This window comes from Danio rerio, chromosome 16, assembly GCF_052040795.2.
Source record: "Danio rerio strain M-AB ecotype USA chromosome 16, GRCz13ab, whole genome shotgun sequence".
NCBI classification, from domain to species: Eukaryota; Metazoa; Chordata; class Actinopteri; order Cypriniformes; family Danionidae; genus Danio; species Danio rerio.
The window spans coordinates 23,982,501-24,010,000 of record NC_141036.1 but is presented as its reverse complement, the minus strand read 5'-3'; the positions used below and the strand labels follow the sequence as shown (position 1 = coordinate 24,010,000).

Genomic DNA, 27,500 nt, shown 5'->3' with positions numbered 1-27,500 from the left:
TTAAGGGTCTCTGACACATTGCTTTTATTATTTATCTTTATTTTATTAATCAACATTAACTGTGTGCGTCAGCAGGCAGTTTTTGTTATGCTCATTATTTTCTAGGCCCCCTCAAAACACAGGCACCCACATTTCCAGTGTGGATTATAATTTTATTTTAATAATAAATAAAAAAATGTAGTTATTTAATTTGTCAACTCTCATTATTTCCTATATATGGCTTTTGTGCTTTTATAGAATGGGAGTTGGTAAACATATTCAAGGGCATGCACAGATTTTCAATACTTTATTATTATTATTATAATTTTCTATATCTGCAATGCCTGAATTTTGACATTTTTTTGCAGTCCACTTAGAATCCAATATGGAAATCAATGTTTTCTTTATTGGCATTGATTGTTTTGAAATTCAAATGGCATTAACATGTGTTTTTATTTCTGTAATAAATATGGCTGTCAAGCCAGGATCTTGATGGTTTATTGTGGGTATGTTGTTTACATGAAGAAATCTCTGTTACAAGTATACAAAAATTCTTATAATGAATTATATTTTGAATTTAAATAGTATTTGTCTTGAGTTTACATTAATTTTACACTCGAATAGCCAAAATTACAAGTTTCAGTCTTTTAAATGCGATTAATCATGATTAATCGCTATTACATTTTTTTTGAAGTGCGATTTAATTAGTTTTTTTTAATCAATTGACAGCACTAATATATATATATATATATATATATATATATATATATATATATATATATATATATATATATATATATATATATATATATATATATTTTTTTTTTTTTTTTTTTTACAAAAATCATTGTAATATTTACTTTTTATAAAATATATCCCTATTTTGTTACAGTTGCGTAGTTTATTATTGTTTTATTATTTTATTTGTGCTTGACTGTTTATTGTATTTTTTGTTTATTATTGTAAATAGACTTAAATTAGAAGGCAACTTCTAGAATATGAAATATATTTATTTGTACAATACATTCTTCGATTTTATACAATAAAATTCAAATTTATAAATATATGTAAAAAAATATAGTGTATGAATTATCAGATTTGTACAGTGTATGTAAATATATAATTAAAGCATTATTTTATATGTAATAAAATGTATTATATAATATGTAATTAGACAACTTATGTAATATTAGAAACAAAATTATTTTTAAATAGTATTTTTTAAAAGTACACATTTTGTATAAAATATAATTATAAAAAGTAATGAATACTCATGCATTTTGTTGTTTTCATATTTGACACACATTTTTTGTATTTATAAGTATATTTAAAAATAACAGTGTGCTGTAAATATTTGAAATATAGGAAATTGTATTATCTATAATTTTTGTAATGATTAATTAGAAAAATTAAAAAATGATGTCTTTAAAAAACTACTTTATTTCTATTATGAAATGTTTTATTTTGTCAATTATCACACCCCCTAGTTATTCCTGATTCCTCGATCGCTGAATCCAACGAAAAATCAACAAAAAGTCGCACATTTTTACAATCCTGCAAAATTAATTTAAATCTCATAAAACATGAAATTCCAAACCATTTAATCAATTTTAGTCAAATTTAATTTAATTTATTTCAGTTTGCAATTAATTGTTTTACATGACTTTTAAAGAGGTTGCATACGCAGCACATGTGATGTAGTTGAGTGTCTCAAAAATCATTGCATTACATTACATGGAGGGGGGGTTTCAGCTTGTGCAGTAAGCAGATTAAGATGATGCCTATGAAGTCATAGCAAATATGGAATAAAGACATCCTGTGGAGTGATTTGGGCAATTTGTTCATTTGACGCGCTTCAGACTGCAAAAGTTGAAGCAAACATCTAACAAATGGAACATTGGAACAAACAGATAGAGATTGGTCCACGGATGATGGCTGCTGGACTGAGTTGAAGGACATTATTTGTGCTTTACACATATGGCTGGTATTATGATGTGCGTCAATCAAGAACCTCTAACACATGTCCTGAGTGAGGTAAATGATGTCAGATGATCCAGAGAGTGAAATCAGAGAGTGAAGTTAGATCTTGGATAAAATAAGAGTTATACAAACTTCCTTTGGCCTAATCCCTACCGTTTAGATCTTGTCTTTTATGATTTGTGTCATTGTCATTGGCTCAGATTGCACATAGTAGGTTACCTAATATGGTAAATAAAAAATTATTCTTCTTTTTTGTTTACAGCTGCATTTTCCAGACTTCAACGGAGCCCTAGATACTCAGAATGTAGACTTCACTGGTTTGGAGATGGTATGTCGAAAACAAGCTGAACAAGCTGACTAATATAAAATAAAATAAATACTCTAGTTTTTGAGTCATCTAATACAGTATGTCTCTGACAGAATGTGAAATTGCAAGCTCTCCTCTCAAAACTACTGTTGTCCCCTACAAGACTGTCTGCTTCCGAGGCCCTAAAACAAGACTACTTCATCTCAGATGATATGTAAAACCCAAATGTGTTCGTGGTTGCGTTCTTTGAATTTTTTGTTTAGAATTTGTCTGTATAAAAAAACCCCAGAGGTATTTGTTTGTTTGTTCCTTATATCCGGTTTAATGTTCCTGGAATAAAAAATACAACAAAAACATTCAAAAGACTAAATAAATCTTTTTTTTGAATACAGTCAGTAATTGATTTTTCCAGTTTGTTATGCTTTGTCCTGTTCCGGCAGCAATCAGCAAAACGTGAAAAGCTGTCAAATGTCATTTCTGTCACTGACTGAAATGCTCTGCTTTGAATTTGTATATCTTTCTGTGCTTTTTTTTTTTTTTTTTTTAACAAGCTTTATTAAAAATTCACTTATAAATGTATTGCAAAATTATTTTGAAAAACTCTTTGTAATGGCAGTGAATCCTTACTAGTGCTCAAATTCTCTCAGCAATTTGCAACTCAACAAATTTCCCATTACCATTCACATGGCTAGGGTTGCACCAGTTGTTCATTCTTAAACTGGAACGATAAGTCCACACTAGGGGCTTAGTAACTACTAGCTAGTTTGTAACGAAATTTGTTCTTACTTCCGTTGCAACACATGCTCTTAAGGCAAACTGTAGTTAGTAGATTGTAAGCTCTCCGTAAAGTCATGTGTTGTCATGTTGAATGATGTGTTATCGAAATAAAAAGCATCTAAATCGTTAAACTGCTTCAAAATTTTGCAACTATTGCATCTATATATAAATAAATTATAAATCACATTTTTATAGCACTTCTTTACATTACAGTCAGTCACTAATAACAGACGATGCACACATCTGCATCTCGAACTGTGAATACATGCGAAATTGAATGCACACGAAGTTATCAAAACATTAAACTTTTATTTTTTTATATATCCTACTCATGAAAGAAAAAAAGAGCTGGAAAAAAAACTGTTATGAAGAAATTCTCATTTTAATTGATGGATACAATAAACACAAAACATTCTTCATTATGATCACGAGCTGCGTAACGTAAACTAATCTTATTGTTGTCTCTTTTCTACCATTTTATATGAAGGGCATGCTGCCGTAAATATTTAGTTGGAACGTAGTGTTACGTTTAAACTAAGTTCAGTAGTGCAACACAAACATTTAGTACTGTGTTTGTTTTAACTTAGTGTCCCTTTAAGTCACAACTAGGCTGCGTTTTAACTTGCACACTGCTGGTGCAACAGGCCCATGAAATTGAACCTTTTCTTGTTATTCACAGATTTTTTTTATCATTGTTATTTTTTTATTTACAAACATTGATGAAAGGTACCATTTATGCCACTTATTGGAGTTTTCTGGGAAAAATAACAAAACGGGAGGGTGGCTGGAGATTAGTCTGTGTTGTCTGTGCCTCCTGTAAAGTTAGGAGTAGATCATCTGCATTTGTGATAAAAGAATTATCCCAAACATAATAGAAGATTGACAGCAAAATGATGTTCTTTGTTTTCCAAGGAAGATACTTAACTGTATTTACAGTGAAGGGAGGAAAATTTAAATTCCTGGACCATAACCACATCTGTACCTCTGAGAAAAAGGAAGCACTGCGTCACAATGAAAAGCATTAAGGATAGTTCACCCACAAATAAAAATTTACTCCCCAAATCACCATTACTGACCCTCAACCAGTAATGACGCTCTGAACCTGAGTAGTTCCAGATCTTTATGAGTGTTCTCTGTCTAACACAAAAAGATTTTTCAAGACCTTTTGACAAATGTTAGAAGTATGAAACACAAATACTATGGAATTTAATGTTTAAAGGTTCCAATATTTTTTTAAATAAATTACATCTTGTGACTAACAAAAGTCAAACAATGGCAGAATTAATGTGTGAACTATTCCTTTGGTTTCCATTAAAAATAATTTTTCATAAAACTTCATTTAATTTTCTCTGTCCTCTATTTTTTTATTTGAATTGTCTCTTTTTAGATTTAAGAAAATGTCTACTTGGTGTTGCTAGTTTTTTTTAGCCACAAAAGTAATGCCAGTGGTATCCAGAGAGTGGCAGTGTTGCAGCTTTGGCCCTTACATGTTCTGTACATTATAATATGTTGATGAATTAAAAGCATTGCAAAAATGATCAATCATTAAATCTTAATAAAAGTAGCAACACAACATTTATAATTCATAAATAAATTCTTACATTTTAATTAAACATTTACTGCTTTTTAAATATTTTTAAAACATTACTTTTTGTTAATTGTTAAAATGTTAAAGAATTACATTTAAGTTAGTGTGGAATAAGTCAAGGTATGGAGCTAATAACATGCCAAACCAATCTGAATTTGAATTGTGTTATTTGAATTATTGATAAAGTAGTTTAATAAATCAGAATTTTTACATGCCATTTTAAATTGTTTTGAATTTGAATTTCTTATTAACACAATTCAAATTCAGATTGTTTTGGCATATTATTAGCTCCATATCAAAGAGTTAAAAAAAAAGCCAAAAGATTTTTTTTCTAACAATTATTTAAATGAATTATATATATATATATATATATATATATATATATATATATATATATATATATATATATATATATATATATATATATATATATATATATATATATAAATAAATAAATAATAGTTTTTTATGCTCTAAGTTCATTAACGCAGAATGAAGGGAGTGAGTGTAAAGAAAGTGAAAGAGCTGGTGCTGCTCTCTACTGGACAGCTAACAGAAAATTGAAGACGTCACGTCCCCAAAAGATGTCATATTTAATTTATTCCTGTCATATATAATATTTTACTATAGATTAATGTGTGATATTATTATTGTAAACAGAGTATTTCATGAAAATGGTGGCTAAGTTGATAAATGCTTATACATATCCAATCGTTTCCTGATAGATTATTATAAACTTATATAAATTATATCTCTAAATATAAAACTGTAGAATTCAGAATTAGGTTATATATATATATATATATATATATATATATATATATATATATATATATATATATATATATATATATATATATATCTCTTATAGATATGGTCATACAAACCCTTAATCTTAAATGAGCAAGTTACTAATGGGGCGGAGAAATGACAATCGTCCCACGTATTTCACAAATGAGTCGCACATGCACTACTATTATACAGGAATAGAACGGACGGTAGGCGTGTTCTTCTGCATCTCATACCTCCGATTGGTCGTTGCTCTCGGGCGTCAACGAAAAGGGCAGGTCCGTGCGTCTTGACTGACATAGGGAGCACTAGAGAGGATAAGTGTCTTGTTCTGTCTGCTTGGGAAATTTATGGGGCTTTAAATTCTCACAGGGACACGGATTCATCAAAGGGGGACTGCGAGGTACGTCTTGAGCTTTATGAATTATTTGAGGCTATAGGTGCGGGTGTTTGTATGAGCAGGGCTCTACACGTGGATGTCTGTGCAGCTGTCTCACACTGGGGACACTTTTGATTGGAGCGCTAACCAGCTAAATCCAGTTAGCAGTCTAATAATAAACAGCTGATTGCTGCTAGCACTCCGCGGCTACACTGGTTAAGCTAACTGTTGAAAGCAGTTCAAGGCATGAATGAAAGAACCGCGAAAATCAGCAGCACGAACTCGCAATGTAAACTTTATATTCTTTGGGCAATCGAGTTTGGTTTGTAAAAGCTGTAGTAGCACTGAGCGCGAGCAATGTGCTCTTTGCGTCCCACGCGCTGCGCTTTTCCTTGAAGTTGAATGGGCCGCACGTGCGCTCGTGTTGCCATCATAAAAATCTCCGGCGTGTTACGTACTGTCCAGAGTGACTAGAAACGTTAACTGGAGGCAGGTTTTTTTTTACTAGAACAGAACAGATTAACAAAACATGGCACTTCCAGGACAGTCAACCGTAGCAAGAATGCGCGAGTGAATTTAATGTAACAATGAGAGCAGCCCAATTCAACACGGTCATATAGCTTTGGTGCTTTATAACTCATTTACAACACCGTACAAAGGCATTTTTAAATTTGTTCTGCATTTGCTTGCTGCTAAGTACTGTTAAAGTGGGTCATTATACATCTAAATCGCAAAACAGACCCCAGGAGTCAGTCATATTTAAAGGGATAGTTCACCCCAAAAAATGAAAGTAGTTCATTTACTCATCCTCCACTACTTCCAAACCTGGTTGAGATCATTTGTTTGAACGCTAAAGATGATGTACTGAATAATGTAAAGAAGCACGTTAAAAGAAAAACACTGAATAATGCACAGCTCTAATTTGTTCATCGTCTAACTACAATCAAAAATTGCATACATTTTCTAAGGAAAATACGCACATGCGCGTTTTGCCTTAAGTTTTATCTGGCGGTTGGCAAATCACGTTTTACCTTCATCACACAGGACAAATGAAAAGGAAAAAAAAATATTTTTAATGCACAGTAAATTAAGTTTGATGGTTCGCTAAGCTCTGATAATACTTAGTTTGAAAAAATCTGACTATTGTGGAAATATGCAGATGGAAGACTGACTTTTTATACTACCTAGCTTTTAAACAACATATACTTAAACAAAATTACTTCTAAATAACTTTTTTAATAACATTGGTACACTTTCAGGTGTTTTAATGGCAGTGATTATGGTTCTTAATAAGAACAATAAAACATGTTTTTATAGTGCACTATGAAATAATAAATATAGTCCCTTTAATGAGGGGTCACCACAGTGGAATGAACCGCCAATTCATCCGGCATTTGTTTTATGCAGCAGATGCCCTTCACACATGGACACTACAGATAATTTAGCTTAACCAAAACACCTAGAGCGCATGTCTTTGGATCCCAGAGAGCAGTGCACATCTGACAGTTCATTAAGGATGTACCACTGGATCACGTCTCGCTATAGTAGTTGAACATGATATTTAATTAATCTTGTCTCTATCTAACAATTCTTCGGTCTTTTGAATCAATCAGGTAACATGTCACAGCGTCAGTACACTGCTTCAATCTTTTGCTTTCACACTTTGAAATTTTAGCAAAAACCTCTGATACTGTTAGTAGTGCACCATTTACCAACCAAATTTGTCAACAGCATTAAAACGACACAGATCACTCTGCCTATTCATGCCAGAGTCCCATTGTGTAATCCCATTGGGTAATTTGTGTGTAACTTATCTTTATTTATTCAATTCAGCTTTATTTGTATATCGCTTTTACAATGTAGATTGTCAAAGCAGCTTCACATAAATGGTCATAGTAACTGGAACAGTGTAGTTCAGTTTTTAGTGTTTAAGTTCAGTTCAGTTTAGCTCAGTTCAGTGTGATTTGAAATCATTACTGAGAGTCCAAACACTGAAGAGCAAATTCATCGATGCGTAGCTCTACCAATCCTGAACCATGCGAGCCAGTGGCGACAGCGGAGAGGGAAAAAAAACTTCACCAATAGGAGAGTGAAGGGAAAAAAATGGGTATGAGTGAAACAAAGACCATGCAGGGCAGGTAGTTGAAGCGGTAGGCTACAAATAATTAATTTGTCATGATACTTCGTTCTTATTAGTAAATACATTACCTACTGTAACCTTATTGTAAAGTGACTATTAAATAGATTGTTCACTTCAGAATGAAAGTTTACTCACCCTGAAGTAGTTTTAAACCTGTTTTTCATGAGTTTATTTTTCTGCTGAACACAAAAGAAGATATTTAGAAAACAATGAACAGAATCATTGAGATTTATAGTACAGTAAGAAGAATAATTGCCAGTGGTTTCCAACCACTGTTTTTATTTTATGTTTTATTCGACAGAAGAAAGAAATCAAATAGATTTGGATAAGTGGAAGACGAGTAAATTGTGACTTTTTAGGCAAACTAGTTTTTTAATTCATTGCAGTTGTTTGAAAACAAACGTCTGAGGAAACATTTTATGTTGATAAGTTTGTTTCTGAATTAAAGCCTCTATAATATGCTCCTCTACTTTGAAACACCTTGGCCTAGTTACATACTCCCCAGCCTTTTGGCCTCAGGCTATTCGTGTGAACATTTTATTCTACGTCAGACACTGCAGAAAACACATTGTGTACTATGATTTAAAGCAAAACACACAAGACCAAGTCAGAGTGTGACACTGCTTGCTTGAAATTGCCAAGATACTGCTGGGGCTGGATTCACAATGCATTCTTGAGAAAAAAATTCTTCTTGACTGCCATTGCTTCCTATTTTTTAACTTAGGAAAAGAGTTCATATTAGGAAGAGTGTTTCATATATATATATATATATATATATATATATATAAAATCTTCTTAATGTTCTTGCCTTTTTTAGATTAAGAAAAAACATTAATTTAGTTCTTGAAAATAAAATACTTAAAACAAGGTAAAGTTAAAATTACTGACCACTAGTAATGCTTTTTTGTTTAAATATTAAGCATAACAATATTATAAAATTAATAATGTAAAAGCATGAAATTTTGGTTTAAATTAGCCCTCTTGGCTTGTTAGAAGTTTGTGTTCCAGAGTGAAATGCTTGACTGGTGTTTCCCATCTCCAGTCCGCAGGACCTCTCTGGCTGCACATTTTGTATTTCTCTCTTATTTGACACACGACAATCAGTTCATAGATCTTGCTGTTTACGAGCTGATGATCCGTATCAGGTTTTTTTAAGTAGGGAATACATACAAAATGTGCAGGGTAAAGGTGTTAAGGACTAGAATTGTGAACCACTGCTTTAGAGAACGTCTTGCCTTGTCTTTTTTGTCATTCATTTCCAATTAGCTGAGAATTTTATGCTTTCCTGCAATTTTCTTTTCTTTTGATGGTTAATTTCATTAAACAAACCCATCTCACACGCTTTACATTTAAAAACTTGACCAAGGTGTGGCTGCTACTTTAAAACAGTGATAAAATAATATGGCTGTTTTACATACAACTTTTTTTTCAATATCTTCTTTTGTGTGCAACAGAAGAAATATAACAGAACTTTTTAAAAACATTTTTATGAGTTCGACCCCTGGTGATTGTCAAAAAGTTTTGACTTTAAAAATCTTATTTAGACTCCAAAAATGTAGCCTTTGTTTATGATATTGGTTTTAAATAATGTGATTGCAATCATGGATATAATTTTTTAGGAGATCCCTTTTTACATAAAAGGCCCCCTCTAATGTTAGAAAGGTATACCGCTGTCTTGCCTTTCGAGCAAAGACTTGATCTCATAAGGACTCTTAATCAGATTAAACTTCCACGTTCGTTCTTAATCTGTTTTATTCACTTGCTGAGGCACTCATGGTAGTGTTTAACTTTTTTTGTCTTTTTATTTATTTATTTTTTTTACCAATTGGAGTCTTGGAGTATCCACTTTGTTACTTAAACTTGGACTTGGTAGCTCACTTTTTACAGGGTTGTACATGAGAAACTGAGCATTCAGTTTCTGCTTTTGAAAATATTATTAGATTTTGGGAACGGTTTTGTTCTCCAGTTTCTAGTCTAGGTGATCTGTACAAGAAGCTCTGCTTTCCAGTGGAAGAGTACAAGAAGAAGATGTATATGAGACTTGCAACTAAATGTACCCTCCCAATTAACCTATTTCAGAGTTACAAAAATGTAGACAGCGCCCTCTAGTGGATTTGCCATTTGAAATGTGCAACATAACCTATCCAGCACAATGCACTTTATCTTTAGCAAAAATATAGGCTGAGGCACGTACAGGTGTTTGACAATGAAACTGAAACACTGGCCCGTTTAGTGTTGGAGGTTTCCTGGTTAAATTTGACCAGTCTGCTGACCAATCCTCAATTGCTCATTGGGTAAGAGCAGAGCATTTAATTAGTAGATTAATAGCACAGTTTTGCTTAAAATATTGCAATCCACACAACATTATGGGTGACATATCTGAGCTCATAGGAAGGCAAATTGTTAGTGCACGTCTCGCTGGGTCAATATAGATGGCCGGACTGCTATAGCTAAGTCTTTGGTCACTTGTGCCAATACCAAATGTCAGTTTCCATTGTGCCAGCAGCAAAAAGCTTGGGCTGTGGACAAAGTGAAATGTATCGTTCTCTGAGTCCACATTCACTGTCTTCATCGCATTCCTGGAGAGTTGCGGTTTGGAGAAGCCCAAAAGAAGCCTATTGTTTCATTCTCAGAGTAGAGCATGAGGGTGGATCACTGATGCTTTGTGGTGCTGTGTTCTGGCATATGTTTTACACAGTGGATGCCCTTCCAGCTGCAAAGACGATATAGAAAAGAGATGGATAGATTTCGATTTGATTTGCGACTTAATTTTTTATTTAAGCTTCAGCTCAAAGTGTATAGTACCTTCTTACTGATAAAATGCAATGAGTTGTATATAAAGAAGCAACTAAAGACATTAAGGAACACTAACATTTATTCAAATTGTTTTTAAAATGAATAAAACACTCTTCTTTTGAGTAAACACAAATGAAATGACCTTGCCTTTCTGCAAACAATCCCTTTATTAATCTGGGGTTGCCACAGCGAAATGAACCGCCAACTTATCCAGCACGTTTTTACGCAGCGGATGCCCTTCCAGCCGCAACCCATCTTTGGGAAACATACACACACACACACTCACTCACTCTCATACACTATGGACAATTTAGCCTACCCAATTCACCTGTACCGCATGTCTTTGGACTGTGCGGTAAACCGGAGCACCTGGAGGAAACCCACACGAACACAGGGAAAACATGCGAACTCCACACAGAAAAGCCAACTGAGCCAAGGTTTGAACCAGCGACCTTCTTGCTGTGAGGTGACAGCAATACCTACTGGGCCACTGCGTCGCCATTATACAAACAAAATAATAATATTTATAAAAGTACAGAACGCTCCGCAAACTAATATGGCTGAAACAACTCTGAAATTGTATTTTGTTGTTGCTTGCTAGATTGAGTGTCTCTGGCAATATTTTCAATTGACTTTTTTGCAGGACGCTTCTCAAATAGCTGGCTGTGGTGAATTTTCTTTTATATGTGCTGGTTGTTGTATTTCCTTGTGCTGTGGCAACAATTCTTACAAATGACCTGTTTTTCTTGAGTGTATGTGTCTTTGAAACCAAAATATTCCCATATTACCGATGTCCTGTTTTGCTTTGATATAAATGTGTCTATTAATGTCCCCTGAAGCAGCAAAAGCAATCTTCCCACTAGTCTGCACTTTCCTTTTTGTTTGATTTTCATTGTGGGCATTTTGCAAAGTTTGGTCACACAATTCTGATTGGGTAGGATGAATGTGCTCACTAAATTGGCTAAAAAGTCTTTTACACACAGAGGGCGATCACATTTGCTTTGGGCTGGGGAAATTATACAATACATATCTATTCCATATTGCAGCCTCTTGCGAATATTTTTTTTTCTTTTTTTAAGCTGATCACAACTTTTCAAATCATGATTGCGATTTTAGATTGCAAAGCCCAACATTACACTGAACTTCAACAGTGACATTTATACTAAACTTAGAGTTTACTTGGAGTAAACTCAGTTTCCATTTACCTTAGCTACACCAGTATTTTACTCTCTCCTGCCTGCCTGAATTGCTGGATTGTTCCACAATATTATGGCTTTTACTATCTTTTTCAAGTTGCTTTGACACAATTTACATAAGTGCCATAAGAATGAAGATGAATGGAATTGAAAAATTAAGTTTTGTATTGTTCGTGAAAAAAAAAGTTAAAGATCTTTCTCTCCAGTCTCTTATAAAATAAAGTTGTTTGGCAAAAATAAGTATGTAATTGACTACAAATGTGATTTTTTTTTGTTTAATTTTTTTATTTATTGAAACAATCAAGTATTCATTTTTAAACCGTGAAGCAGTTAGAGCCTCATTGAATATGAAGAAAATAACTGTATATTTGTATTACATTACTGAAGTAGGGCTGTGCAATATTACGGAAAGATGAGATATGTAATAGCATGTTAAATACTATTCAATGCGATATTCACAATACAATGCAATATAACAGTAAAGAAATTTTTGTAACTGACATGTTTCATATTATTTCAGGAAAAAAGTATCACTACTGCTTCTGAAAGTGAACAACAATGTTTTACTGTTGCATAAAACACATCAGATAATTTAACAATATAAAAAACAAAAATGCATATCACCATTACCTTTCTCCACTGGTGTAGTTTTATTAAACTGAAAACATTAAAAACAATCGGGGAAAAAACAATTTTTCTTTTGCTGTCGTAATGTTTCTTGACATGGCTTATTTGCATGGTCATACAGCATTTTAGCATCCATAGTAAAATCATTAAAGATTTTGTTTTGACTATGGAACCAGCATGTCTGGTCTGCTTGGTTTCAGAGATGAACATTGACGTGTAACACCGTTTTCTAATGTGTTCAAAGGTCTTTCAGATGGTGTTACAAATGACAGGCATACAAAAGTGTTTTTGTTAAAAATCATACATTTATTGCAAACCATTCCAATATGCAAATTTGCAATATTTTAATATATTGATTTTGTACTAATATTGACCTAAGTTAATGAGTGCAAAACCTATTTACCCAAGTACATAAACCCATTTAAAAATCTACATATTTAAACGCCAATGAAATTTGGAACGGCATTGCAGTGGCGCAGTAGGTAGTGCTGTTGCCTTACAGCTCGCTCTCTCTCTCTCTCTCTCTCTCTCTCTCTCTCTCTCTCTCTCTCGCTCTCTCTCGCTTTCTCTCGCTCTCTCTCGCTCTCTCTCGCTCTCTCTCGCTCTCTCTCGCTCTCTCTCGCTCTCTCTCTCTCTCTCTCTCTCTCTCTCTCTCTCTCTCTCTCTCTCTCTATATATATATATATATATATATATATATATATATATATATATATATATATATATATATATATATATATATATATATATATATATATATATATATATATATATATATATATACATATATATACATACATACATACATACACACACACACACACACACACACACACACACACACACACACACACACCCACACCTGTGGCTATGCCCCTGTTAAATAGGAATTATAAGTTTGATCCGATCCTAACGAGCGCCCTTAAATAATGTAGTTATTATTTGTAAGAATCAGTGTTTATTGAGATTGAAATAAGATTAAAAAAAAATAAACAAATTGAAAATGAGATGAAAAAAAATATTGTTATAACAACCGTTGTGACTGCTTTGGGAAATAACACTCGTCGTAGACATCACAGGATGACTGATCATTAAGGAACGTATAGTCTGGCTCATTTTTTACCCACGACAAGTCGATTTTATAAAAAATAAATCACACAATCTGACTTGGTGATTTTCGTAACCGACAATAAAAATCGTGTGATCTGACCGGTGCTTTACTCTGTTATAATGTGGATGGTTTACCATTCAGAGGAACTTACATTTTACTGCTTTTCAAATGAACAGATATTTCTCTCCGTGTTTGTGTTTGCAGGCTTGGTTCATGGGTGAACTTGTCAGAATTTAGTAATGGTGGAAAATTTTCGTCTACTTGCAGGTTTTTCTGTCCATGTGTTCCAGAATAGAGTGAGCAGAGATTCTGTGAACTGCCCTCAAATATATTTTGCAGGTGAGTTATCACATTAAACAATTACTGATATATTGTATTTTCAGAACGTTGTCTCGTCTGCAGTAATGTTTCCTCAAGTTGTAGTACATGGAATTATAATAAAGAGGTTTGCTTAAAAGGCGTAGTTCATCTAAAAATAGAAATTTATTCACCTTCAGATGATGCCAAACCTGTTGAGTTTCTATTTTTTTGCTGAACACGGAAGATTATTTGCCATCACAGCTGGCATTGTTACAGACCATAGCTTGTAGTAGCTTACTTTGGAAATAAGTCATATTGACTCTATTTTGTAATTTTACAAAAGCCATTGTGCCATCATTATATTTTTTAAGGGGTGGTCCAGAGTGTATTTATAAGGCTTGGTTGTGTTTATAAGATCGAAGCAATCTGTGCTTGTTTTTTTTTTTTTTTTTTTTTTTGCAAATGAAAAAGTCATACTAAAATAATCAATCATACTAAAATAATCTGTCACAGAAGTTCACTCAAAAGTTCTTTCTGTCTTTAATTACTAACACTCCCATCATTCCTACACCTTTCAGAATATAAATTTAGATATAAAAAATGCAATGAAATTATGAAAATTGTGAAATTAAAGGCAATAGTGCAGAGATCTAGTCCCCGTGTCAGGTCAGGGTGTGCCAGTAGCCTTTAAAACGGGAGGTGTGCGGAGGCGCACTAAACTCACACGGAAAACAACTGGATATTAATTTCATGTTTTAGTTAAATATTTCTTAGAATACAACTCTCTTGATCTCGAAAGGGGAAAAAAAACGTAAAAGAAATTTGTCCTTAAATAAATTTTAGCAGAGACTCAACTGCCTGTTATTTTTACATTCGTTTTTCAGTTAGGGGTTAGGTCTATTATTAACCTAATAAAAATGTTTTGTGGGACACTGCATAGTAGTCTACACTGTAATTAATATTATAATGTATTAAATTCATTATTATTAAAACGAATAAGCTATACAATTGATAAAATGCAAAACCCTTTTTAATGATTGCTTTCATTTTGACATCGCTAAAAGTTGTTATAAGAAACATCCCATTATGCAGCAGCAGTCTCAAGTTAGACACTTAAAAATGCCTTTTGAGTTTGAAGATGATCAGCCTGCCAAGTCAAGTTTACGGTGTCATAAATGAAATGGGTATATAGTGCAGGAGTAAAGGGCATTTGCCACATCAACGTCTCGTATGCGCTGTATAGGCTGAATGATAATCTAAAAAAATATGCAATGCAATACAGCAAGACTTTGTTTTAAGGCTTGTTCTTGTCGGCGCAATATAGGTTTATTGCATGTAGCCTACGAATCAGAATATGAAGAATGATTATGATTTTGCATTTGTTTATTGCATCCTTTTCGCAAGTTATTTTATTTTATTTAAGTGGTGAGAACATTCACTGGCAAAAATGTTCCTCCCGTACCACCAACAAAGTAGCCTATAGTTAATTTACATTTTATGTAAAAATGAAGGAATAAGTTATAACTTAATTAAATATTAATTAATAAAGTATCCGTATAAACGTACGTGTTTATTTTTGAACTTTCATTAATAAAACTACAACATTTATAAGCAGTATTGTGTTGTTAAATATTAAATGACTTTAACTGCTTAAAACCGTATAATAATAATAATTAAACGTTACATTTTTAAGAACTTCACAAATAGCCTAAATGGCACTTTACTAATCAATAATAATATAAATAGCAATAATTATAAGTACAAAAGTATTAGCTTACCAGTAATAATATAAGTCCGATGTTTAAAAAAACAGCGTAGGTTCTCTCCACCCTGTTGTATTCTATTCATATTTAAAATTATTTGCCAGAAAAACTAACATGTTAAGTTTGTCCGATTTAAGTGAAGACCTAATTAGGGTTATAATGTTTCCAGCAATACAGGCTCAGACGGTGTGCTTGTAGCGCAAATGCGCACATACTGCAAGAGAGGGTTTCTTGCTTCTGTTCCACTGCCCACATTTCTCAGAAAGCAGGTTTCTCTACACTGCAGAGCAGCACGTTCTTTACTAAGTTACCAAATATGTTACTCCATTTCTCATCAATGTCTTCAATTTATCACTTTCTCTTTTTTTTATCTGGCCATTTTTGGAAATGCCTCTGTGATACCTGGCTGACTAGCTGGGCATTTGCGTTCAGAAGACAGGAGTGGCTTTTTTATTTTTTTTCCCCTCACCGCTGTCGATTCCCACTAGCTTGCGTGGTTCTAGACCCGTGAAGCTGCACATCGATGGATTTGCTCTTCAGTGTTTGTACTCTCAGCTGTGAATATTAAACCACACTTTAACACTTTTAACACTTTTTATAAAAAACAAACACTACAAAAAGCTTAATCCAAATTAATTGGTTTACCCTTCTCGGTCGGCACAAATCCAAAATGTTCCCAGATGTAAGGTTTTGTTTTCCAACAAGAATCATGGTTGAAATTGAAATTGCTGAATCACGTCTAATGTTATATTTTAACAGAAATGTAATACTTGGCAACATAACAGTAATTTGTGTTTTAAAGTGTGTGACATCACATACGACTGACAGTGGCAATGTACAACTGCGGTGACGTGGTTGTCACGGTGACGTCACAGCCCTATATACAGCTACTCCTGCTAACATTATATTTCCTATTTTCTTCTTCAAGAGGCTCTGATTGGCCAGCTAACATAATGTGATGTGATTTACGGATTGGCTCGACATCACCAGGAAAAGTGTCAAGCCCCTACAAGCATGCAGTTTTGCGCTGTGTAAATACTATCCGTCAGTGTAGCTGTTATCCATATCAGTTTGTGCCTGAATCAGAAAGAAAATAAAAAGGAGACTGCTGAACCTCACACCTGCTGTCTAAAATAAAAATCTGACAAGTGTCTTTCACATTTATTTGGAATAAGCATGTGTAAGTAATATGAAATGTTCACATCTTTTGCGAGTTTGTTATTTGAGATGTATAACGCATGGAAAGTGGCCGCATAGAGGGACACTGCAACACTGATGAAGATTGTGTGTGCTTACAGCGGTTTGACAGATAAATATGAATTTGTAGCTAAATTGTTAGTGGTGACAAATGGCATTTCTCATTGTTTACGTCATTGCCACAACATGTCGTTGACGCTAGAAACTGTGCATGTGGTTAATCATTTTTATCAAATAAAAATACTTACAGGTTGTGGCTCAAATTCCACAGCTTCTTCTATTATGGTTGGAGCTGCTCCATTTTTGAGGAGATTTTAGCCAAATCCAGCACTAAACTGCAAGAGATTCTGGAAGCTGTCCTTTGTCAAATGCTAGCTAAATATTTTTTAGATTTCTCAGGACCATAATTGATATTGAACTGTAAGCACTTCTCTCTTTGCGTCTTTTCTTTTGGAGGCCCAAACACATAAACAGAAGAAGCTCTGTAGAAATAGCAGTTTTTGACACCATTTTAGATTGATCTGCTACAACATTACAGTGCCTCTGGCCACGCCCCTTCGCTGTGCAGGGTGTATGCTCGTGGTGTATGCATGTAACCTGAAGCGTTTATGATCTCACTAATCACTGTATTTTTTTGTATTCCCCAAACTTCTTTCGCTGTAGGCTTTGCTATGCTAACTGTAAAAGCCAATGTCTCCTTTATGTATTGAACTTTGAGCGTATTACATTCAGAGATGTTGTTTGTTCACACAGCTACATTACACATCAAATAAAGTGTAAAATCTCATTGTAGTGGACCACCCCTTAAATAATTTATTATTGCAATAAATATACATTAGAATCAGGGCTTTACATTAACACCCGCCAAATGCGGGTAGATTTCAGCTTTGGCGGGTTAGACAGTCACTCTCACTAGCCACTTTGGCTGGTTGAAAATAATTTTTAAATTGTGGTTTTCTTAAACGCAGGGTTCGACTATAACAATGACCCATTATGCGTGCAAATGTGATCTTAGAATAGAGAAACAGCACGACTAAAAAAAAATAAAATAAAATAAATAAAAATTGCATTCATGCGAGCAGAAGAAAGCAGATGAATAGCGAATGAGAGGATAATCACTTGCGCTGACAGCTGATGTGATGCGCGCGACTGTTTCAAATAGTCAGGCAAAAAAGTAATGCTAATGCACATATAGTCTTGCTGCTTTCAAGAGCTCCAAATACGTTTTTTGTAAGCAGCACCGGTTGCTTTCGCTTTGAAAAGATTAATAATTGGCCTTAACTGTGTGATCATCCTTCCATTATTTTTGTTTATATGGTTTAATTATAATTTTTTACAACAACATTTGCTTTAATATGAGATTAACTCTCCATTTATGTGTAGTTAACTGGTGATCTGAGAAACCTTTAGCGAGGACAGATTACTGTGCGTATTTTTGATACATGACAATTTTTTTTTAAAAGTCAATTGTTTTTCTTTGATTTTTAAAATAAATGTTTTGTTAAATAAAAAGTATAGTATACAGCTTTATTTAGCTTGTTTGACACATTTAAAATTTGTGGCTAAGAAATAATTTTTGTTTGGTGTGATCAGAGATAAATTAGGTAAATCCTTAATTGTGAGTTCTGAAAAGTCCTGTGAAATAAAAATAGTTGACACTGAAACCATGACCCATTTACTCATACACGACACACAAAATGTGAAAATGAATTCAAATCTCATTATGAATGAGGAGGCATGTGGACATAACACAAAATCTAAATCAAGTAATTTTAGCATGTCAAAGTCATATTTATGCATATATAAACATTTTCCAACAACAAAATTGTGGCTAGTGAAAATGCTGAGTGGCTAGTAACGTTGGAAAACGTCAGGAATTAAACTCTGATCATGGGGAGGATGGCTCTGCTATATGTCTGTGTGCTGGCCAATAGGCTGTTGGCTCAGTCAGATTTTGTTGTTTGTTAGTTGTTAGATTAACTAAAGCACAGCCTATGAAGACACAGTCCTGCTTTGCAAAGGGTATTGAGAGAATAAACCATAATAATAGACATTTTGCACATTTCCAGTTTTCTCAGCAGTCGTCATAGTTGGGAAAACCTAGAACACAGTGAATAGGAGAGTACATCAAATTATATTTTTACAATCCTGTTTGCTAATAAAAAAAATAATAATAAAATCTCCACGATAGGGTTATCAAGACTTTTAGAAAAAAATGGAAAAAGTGTGAGACAACTGATGGCAGCTAGAGAAGAGAATAACGTCAAATTTACTCTCAGCCTCATAGACGCTGTATCACAAACACCTCACTTAAGCAATATTTTGTTTTTTATAATTTGACGCAAAGATGGTATAATACATACATGCATTTAAAACAGAAGCACACAGAGGAAGCCAACATACACACACACATTTGGGAAGGACATGCAAACTCCACATAGAAAGGTCTCCTGGTCCAGTCAGGACTCGAACCTGTAACCTTGCTGGCTGCGAGGGAACCGTGCTAACTGCTAACCACTTTGCCAGGTCCCTTTTAATGAAATGTTTTTGATTTTCTAAAGTACAGCAGAGAGTTTTTGCTTGCATCTACATTGAACCAGTAATTCTGTGTATCCATAAGCACACATCGTAGGATTGTAGTGTTTGTTGAATAGTTAAAGAACATCAACAGATTTTTTTCCTTTTTTTTTTTGTAGAATCTCTTTAAGCATGTCTCTGATTCTGTGGATAAACTGTTGTGTGTAAAGAGAGTCTGTTTATTGGTAAAGTCCTTTCACTTGGATTTGCCTCATTCATGGTTCGAGGACCTTCTGAAAGGGTGGCAGTACTGCTGAGATTTCAAAGACCAAGCGTAAAGCATGCATAGAAAATATATATATTTTTAATAACCATTAATGAAAAAGAAAAAACAGCACAGAATGGTGGCATGAGTAAATATTCTGATGTGGACTTGCTTCTTCTTGTTCCCCAGGTGCATGGTTCTCATTGCTATTGAAGACAAATTTTGTCTTAGCTGTGAACTTGCCCTGCAATATAGAAACAATGACTGTTTCCAATGCCAAATCTGGCACAGGTAAGCACCTTCGAGCCTCTTACATGTTTGTGGATATTTTTCTTAATATGCTTAAGTATGATCATTATATTTAAGACTTAAGTTACATTAAGTTATATTTAAGTTAGCAGTTGATGATATTTAGTGGAGTTTTATTGGTTCAAATAAAGCCTGATTTATACTTCTGCGTCAGGTGACCGGCGTAACCCACGGCACAGGCAACGCGCGTGGCTGTGCATTTATACTTCTGCGCGCTGTCTCTGCCGGTCTGCATTAACACTTCCGAAACGCTAGTTGGCAGTGAGGTGTAAATGTTCCTCTGTGTCGAGTTTCTTCGCTGCTTTTTTGCTTTTCCTGAACACTTCCGGGATGTACAAGTGGCTCAAACTCGCTCATTTTGAGGCAGGAACCGGCGGACGTGCAACAACTTTAACTATGAGGTAAACACAAAACAAAACTTTCCATCCGGAGCTCCTTCACGGGACTCCACACTTGTAAACAATCGCTCGCGCGGCGTCGCGCCATTCGCGCGCCTCTCGGTCCCGCCCAGACTCGTCAGCGCTACCAAGCCGACCAATCACAGAGCTTATGCTACGCGTCGTTGCGACATGTAGTTACATTTTTTGAGAGGTGCACGTCAGTGACGGCGATGGCCACGGCGAAGGGCTATGCGTCAGCGCCGTAGCATACGCCGGTGTTTGACGCAGAAGTATAAATCAGGCTTAAGTCAGCTTTGCTCTTACATTATTCATTTTTATCAGTACACGTGTTGCAGCTTTTTTGCTACAGATTGGATGCTAGTTGCTGAAAGTTGTGCGAACACAAGTAACCACACTTGCAGTTTGCTGACACCAGAATCATGCTGATCAGAATCAAATGAACTATTTTTTTTTTTTTTTTACATTTCCAAGCTTCTCATAATTGTTATTACAGTCAGTGAGAAAAGGTCCAATAAGTGTAGATGAGGTTTATTTATATTATAGTAGCTGGGTGATTTACATTTATGGATTGTATGTAAACATGCCGTTTGTGCAACATTGAATTTTTGCCATAATTTTGCCAATTTTTTGTTGCCGTATTTTGTAATTCACACTTTTTCCACACTTCCTAAAACAATTGGTTAAGTTACTCAGTTTTTGCACTGCAGGAACTGGGATTACCATTTTATTAGATATTACTTCAGAACAGGTTGTAATTTAGCACATTAGGGACTACACTGACGTGTATCCTTATCAAGCAGTCTTTTTTTTTTTTTTTTGGTGATATTAGATGTACACCTACAGAAACCTAATGTTTAAATTATTTATCTATTGCTCTAGTCTACAGCATAGACCTCAAACTGGATTCCTGGAGGGCCACAGCTCTACACAGTTTTAGTCCAACCCTAATCAAACACGAAGGTGGTTGGAGCCAAACTATGCAGAGTTGCAACCCCTTCAAGAATTGAGTTTTAGACCATTGGTTAAAGCTGCACGATTTTGGCTAAAATAAGAATCACAATTATTTATTTTTTAAATTTTATTTTTACTTATTTTTTGCTTAAAATAAAGATCACGAGTTTCTCACGATTCTGTAGATGTATAATAAAGGTTAATATGAGTCGGCAATTAAACATATGGTAAAACAACAACAATAATATTTTGTGTGGGTCTAATGGTTTCTATAAATACTTCTATTCTACCTATAATAATTCTGATGTTGAATTCTGTTTGAGATATATGCTTTCAATCTGTCATTGACAACATTGTTAGACCATTTTATTCACTGGTAAAATCAGCATTATAAAGGCTAGAGTAGTTTTACTGGCACTGTAAACATTTAATTTCATGCACAGCTGTGTGTTCGCTATGTAAGCAAAAACATATCAAATGCTTGTCGCAGTCATAACTCTAAAATGCGATATGATTATTTAAATGATGTGCACGTGTTCGGTTTCATTTTCACTGTTAAGTGCTGTTCATACTTTGCGCGCGGCTCTCAAACAATCACTCCGTGCCACAAACTGAATATTATTTACAACTTTATTACCTGTTACTCACAGACTATGCGGGTTTTGTTCGCTAAAGTAGACGTGCACGCGTCTATCATTTAGTAGGGCACGCGCCCGCCCTCTCTGTCTGTGGTAACAGCTCATGCTCAACAGCTCACCTCACATGTGATTTCCCGGCCGTGGATAGAGTATTTTATGAAGACAATGACATTTTTAGGTTAATTATACCTTATAAATACATTATGTAACTCTTTACATCATTTGGAGGTGTCCATGTCGCTGAGTAATGTATGTGAAACAATGAAAAGACTCTTGCAGCTGCCTTTGCTTCTCTCCTGAACTTGAAAATATGATTGGCAGAATCATAAAAATGCTGGATTAAAGATTGCGATCTCGATTCAACACCCTAGATAATCTTTTCAGATTAATTGTGCAGCTCTACCATTGTTCTACTTCAGTGATGTGTTCTTTTCTCAGCCTCGGTGATATGTAGAACTACCAGTCGTCACAGGTGATTTAGTCTATCTTTTTGATGCTTTTGATGATTTGATACACTTTATTCAACCTCCATAAGCTTACAACACAAAAAGAATACCTTTGTTTGTTTTTTTTGGAAGGCCAGTGAGTCCATTACAGTAATCCATCCCGCTGCTGAAAAAAGCATGAACAAGTTTCTCTAAGTCTTCACTAGAAACAAAGTATCTAATTCTTGAAGTGTTTTTGAGATGATAGTATGCTGATTTACTGACTGCTTTGACATGACTATTGAAACTCAGAACTGACTCCAGAGTCACACCAAGATTCTTGACCTTATTTTTGTTGTTTGACCCTTAGTGCCAAGGTAAACATTCACCTTGAGAACCTCATCTCTGTTCCAAAACGCAATGACTTCAGTTTTTAAAGAAAGTTTTGGCACATCCAATTGTTAATTTCATCAATGCATTGGCAGAGGGTGTCAATGGGGCTGTAGTCAATAGGCAGTAAGGCCAAGTAGATCTGAGTGTCATCAGCATAGCTGTGGTATGAGTTTTGGTTCTTTCTCATTATTTGGCTGAGAGGCAGCATATAAAGGTTGAACAGGAGAGGTGCCAGAATCTAGTCTTGTGGGACTACACATGTCATGGGTGTCCACCTTGACCTATGGTCATCTATACTGACATAGTAACCTCTCCCTTTAAGGTAAGATGTGAACCATTTGAGCACCGTCTCAGACAGCCCAACCCAGTTTTCCAGCTTATCCAGAAGTATGCTGTGATCGATAGTGTCAAACTTTTCACTCCTTATTATCCAAACTTTGTCAGTGTCAAATAGGCCTTGCCTTGCAGTCCAGTAGGGATATAAAGAGGTTATAGAAAAGAGGGCAACACTTTATTATAACTACACGCTATTAATCATTTATTAAGCATTAGCAAATAGTTAATTCATTATCTGTTTAGCATTAACTCTACAATAATAAACATTAGTAAACAGTTTATAACTGCAGCTACAAATGCTGTATTATTGATTTTTATAATGTGCTTAATAATTGTACTTTCATACTTTGTGACTGATTGATTTTCATTACTAAATTATTACATTATTTACAAAACATTTGTATTTAGGATTAGTTGGTGTTTTTGTAAGAACATTAAAATGAGTTTTTAAATAATTAATAAACTATTGAAATTAACATTTATATATCTTATTATTCAGGAATACAGTAATGATTACTATGTATGCTAATAAATGCTTTATTAACTCCTTGCAGTTTTATGACCTAATCTAAAGTGAGGACCATTTATGCTTTATACATTTCTTATAACTGACAATTAAAGGCTTGGTATCAAATTAACAACAATCTTATCTAAAAAGTAAAATTACTGTAAAGTTTAAACATTGCTGAATAACAGTAGTGTCACAGACTCAGTCCCAGTCATTCCCCTCGCTGGCCAGCTAAGGTCACTATCCCCGAACTTTTAGCCATTACATCATCCACTTACACTGATAGCCTGCACACCTGAAGCGCATCCAGCAAATCACCCACGCTCATGCTTATAAGCAGCACACACACACTCAGTCTTTGCGAAGTCTTGTTCTGCCCCGGCTAACACTACTGAGCGTTTCTCTACACTGCCTGCTTTCCCGTTGCTTACCTTGCCTTGTTCCTCGACCTAGTCCTGCCAGTCGCCTGCCTTGTACCTCTGCCTGATTATTGACTTTGATCCAAGCTGCCTGCCTTGAACTCTAGCCTGTACACCGACCTTGATATTCGCTGCCTGCCTCGGACCCATGCCTGGACTCTCATACTGTGATTACCTGCCTTCAACCCTGCTACGTAACACTATTGTATTTGATGTGAGTTCGCACACGCGTTACATCTGTGTGCTTGTCTTTTTTAAACTGTGTTTAATAAATATTCTGCAAATAAATCCCTCTGTCAGCCCCTTCGTTACAAGTAGTGTCAAAATTCAACATACAATTGGAAAAAACAACAACAATATAATAATTTCACAATATAATAGGATGCAATGTTTAAACTGTACAGTAATTTTGTTTTAGATAAGGTTGCAAATTTTTTTTTATTTCATACAGTTTCATTTGTGTATCTTGAAACCAATAAAAATGAATAAAGTAATTTATTTATTTGTGCTTATATAAGGGTTTATAAAGCATAAATAGTCCTCACTTTTTATATTAGGTCACAAAACTGGATGAAGTAGACTTAATAAAGCATTTATTAACATAAAAATTAACTATTAGTATATGGCTGAATAAGAAGAATTATAAATGTTAATTTGAATAGTTTATTTATCATTTAACTCATTCGGAATGATGTTAAAAAAACCACCAACTATGCTTTAAATAACTGGTTTTTAAATAATGCAATGCTTAGTTTAGTCATGAAAAATAAATCATTAACAAAGTATGAAAGTACACTATTAAGCACATTATAAATGTGCTTATGGATCAAGAATAGATCATTTGTAGCTTCAGTTATAAACTGCTTACTAATGTTTATTAGAGTTAATACTTTAACAGATAATAAATTCACTATATTCTAATGCTTAATAAATGTTTCATAGTGTAGTTCTTATACAGTGTTCCCGAAAAGTTGAAATGAATCTCAATGTATGGCCCTCAGCTCAGTGTTTTCTTTCAGCGGTTTTCACTGACACAACACATCATCTGCCTTATGTGAATTTTTTTTTTCTTTTTCTTTTTTTCTTTTTTTTTTATTGTGGGAGAGGTCTCTGTGTGGGTTTATTCACCATGGAAATGGTTACTGTTTGCAATATGCAAATTACTCTACTTTGTGGTGAATATGCCTATTTTTAGCCCCTCAAGTTGTTTATAATTGTCTGAGTGCTTTCTGATGCAGTACTACATACTGTATATGAATTGTTTTTGTCATTCTCAGTTACTGGATAGCAGTAGGTCATTGGACTGTGTACAGTCAAGCTTGGAACTTTAAACTATTGCACAGTTGGCATAACTTTTAGTTGCATAGTTTGATTTTAATTGCTGGGAGTGCTTTCATATATGTTAAAGCTTCCAAATACAACTTTTAATACATCTTTTGCCTGGCCCTTTTGTCCACTATAATTATAATTTTGCCTATATTAACACAACTTGGGACAAAACAGGTTTTTTTGTTTTTGTTGATCAACTTAATTTTAAAAAGATTTAACAAAGTATTTTACCAAGTTAAAGTATTTTGTAATATTTTGCATGTTTTTTTTTCACAGTACATAACTCTCTCTGTGCGTGTGTGTGTTTGGGCATGCACTGAGCTGTGGGAGCATCAGAGCAGAGCTCAAAATATTCATGAACATTCATAGATGGTCAGATGTACATAACCGTTTACCTTGTGTAAAGTATTTTTTTGTCTTGTGTAAAGAATAGTTTTCCAATATGCTATTTAATACATTAGTATGTACTCTGTCTCTGTGGTACATCAAGTGAAGCAAGAAAGGTGTAAGATTGTGGCTTTGATGAAGGCACCTTACAGAGACGATCGTTGCTTAATTATTTTTGTTAATGAATAAAGTTTTAGTAATAATAATAAAAATTGTTTTTGTTAATAATAATGTTTTATTTACCTATAAATCTTTGTATGTTTAACATGAAACGATAGGGCATGAACTACAATGTAAGTTGACACATACTGCAAATTTATTGTTTATTGAGACACCTAGTGACTTTTAATATATAAATTTACCTATAATTCTACCTGTAAATAGGGCCAGCTATACCTTTTTTGTTTTTAAAATCATCGATTTAATATAAGGTATGGACATTATTTAATAATTCATTCATTTTCCTTCGGTTTAGTCTCTGTTTCAGTGGTCACCACAGCAAAATGAACCGCCAACTATTCCAACTTATGTTCTATGAATTGGATGCCCTTTCAGCTGCAACCCAGTATTGGGAAACACCCATACACACTCATTTACAGTTATACACTATGGCCAGTTTATTTATTCAATTCAGCTATAGCGCATGTCTTCGGATTGTGGGGGAAACTGGACCACCCGGAGAAAACCTATGGGAACAGGGAAAACATGCAAACTCCACTCAGAACTGGCCCAGCCAGGACTCGAACTCAATCCCAGTGGTGGAAAGAGTATGAAAAATCATACTAATGTTAAAGTACCATTACTTGCCTAAAAATGTAGGAGTCTGTATTCTTTAGTATTCTGTAGTGCATTTAGTTATTGCCCTGGCAGGCACACTACGTCATAAGATGTTAATATTAGGTTAGATTTAGGTTGTGATGTCAGGTGACCAAAATTTAGTGCCTTGAATTTGTTTAAGGAAAACATTGTTTTGATGTCTAATAATTATGTCAAATGATGTTGATATTTGGTTGATTTTAGGTTGTGTTAGAAAATGACCAAAATCCAACGTTGAGCCAACATCTTAAACCAACGTCATATTGACATCAAATACTGATATTTGTCAGGTATGGAAACCAAAATCCAATATCTGATAGACATCATAGTGGTAACGGCTACACAACATCAAGCCTAACATCATTAGATAATGATATTTGGTTGATTTAAAAAAAAAAATATATATATATATATTTGGACATTGAGCCTAACTTGAGCCTAACTTGGGCACTGATGTCAACTCAACTTTTCATTCCAAACAAAATGGAATGTCCCTTGGGGTATAATGTCAATCTGACGGTATGTTGATGTTTTGTGCCTGCTGGTAGTTTAAAGCCGTTTCAGTCATTATACAATAAACATCAGTCATCTCTCATCAGTGACATGCATCTAAACATCTGGGCCAATGTGTGTAAAGATTTTGTAAACCTTTTTGGACACTTTTTTTATGCTACCAAACAGTTTGCTTAAATTATAAATCACCCATGTCTTGAGGTAGTTTGTTATGATGCAATTTACCTTCGTAACAATGTACTCAAGCAAAAGTAAAAGTACACATTTTTAAAACTACTTTGTAAATTGTAATTTCTGAGAAACTACTCGCAGTAATTTGAGTATTTGTAATTTGTTACTTATTCCTCTCAATCGGCTCATTTAC

The 27,500-nt window shown here is 34.2% G+C and overlaps 2 protein-coding genes and 1 long non-coding RNA gene across 14 annotated transcripts in view; 2 read left to right on the top strand and 1 right to left on the bottom strand.

The window, feature by feature from the left end:
* Positions 1–2,800, top strand: part of stk31 (serine/threonine kinase 31) — a 42,379-nt gene extending 39,579 nt beyond the window's left edge. For 5 of the 6 annotated variants that reach the window (XR_015510153.1, XM_087284940.1, XM_087284938.1 and 2 more), the window contains 2 exons: positions 2,222–2,287; positions 2,380–2,653. Coding sequence is in view for 5 of the 6 variants with exons in the window: in XM_087284940.1 (XP_087141066.1) it covers positions 2,222–2,287; positions 2,380–2,484 (171 nt within the window). In the remaining variant the exon portion in view is untranslated. 6 annotated transcript variants of the gene reach the window in all.
* The window catches only part of LOC147840250 (uncharacterized), a 43,948-nt gene continuing 18,975 nt past the window's right edge, over positions 2,528–27,500 (bottom strand). The window contains exons 2-3 of the long non-coding RNA XR_015511382.1: positions 18,982–19,029; positions 2,528–4,180 (exon numbers count right to left, since the gene is read on the bottom strand). This is a non-coding gene — a long non-coding RNA (uncharacterized LOC147840250). The remainder of the gene's footprint in view (positions 4,181–18,981; positions 19,030–27,500) is intronic.
* Positions 5,678–27,500, top strand: part of pals2a (protein associated with LIN7 2, MAGUK p55 family member a) — a 46,741-nt gene continuing 24,918 nt past the window's right edge. For 2 of the 7 annotated variants that reach the window (XR_015510353.1, XM_087285456.1), the window contains exons 1-2: positions 5,716–5,823; positions 13,937–14,008. Coding sequence is in view for 2 of the 7 variants with exons in the window: in XM_087285455.1 (XP_087141581.1) it covers positions 11,037–11,172; positions 13,937–14,008; positions 19,901–20,002 (310 nt within the window). In the remaining 5 variants the exon portion in view is untranslated. 7 annotated transcript variants of the gene reach the window in all.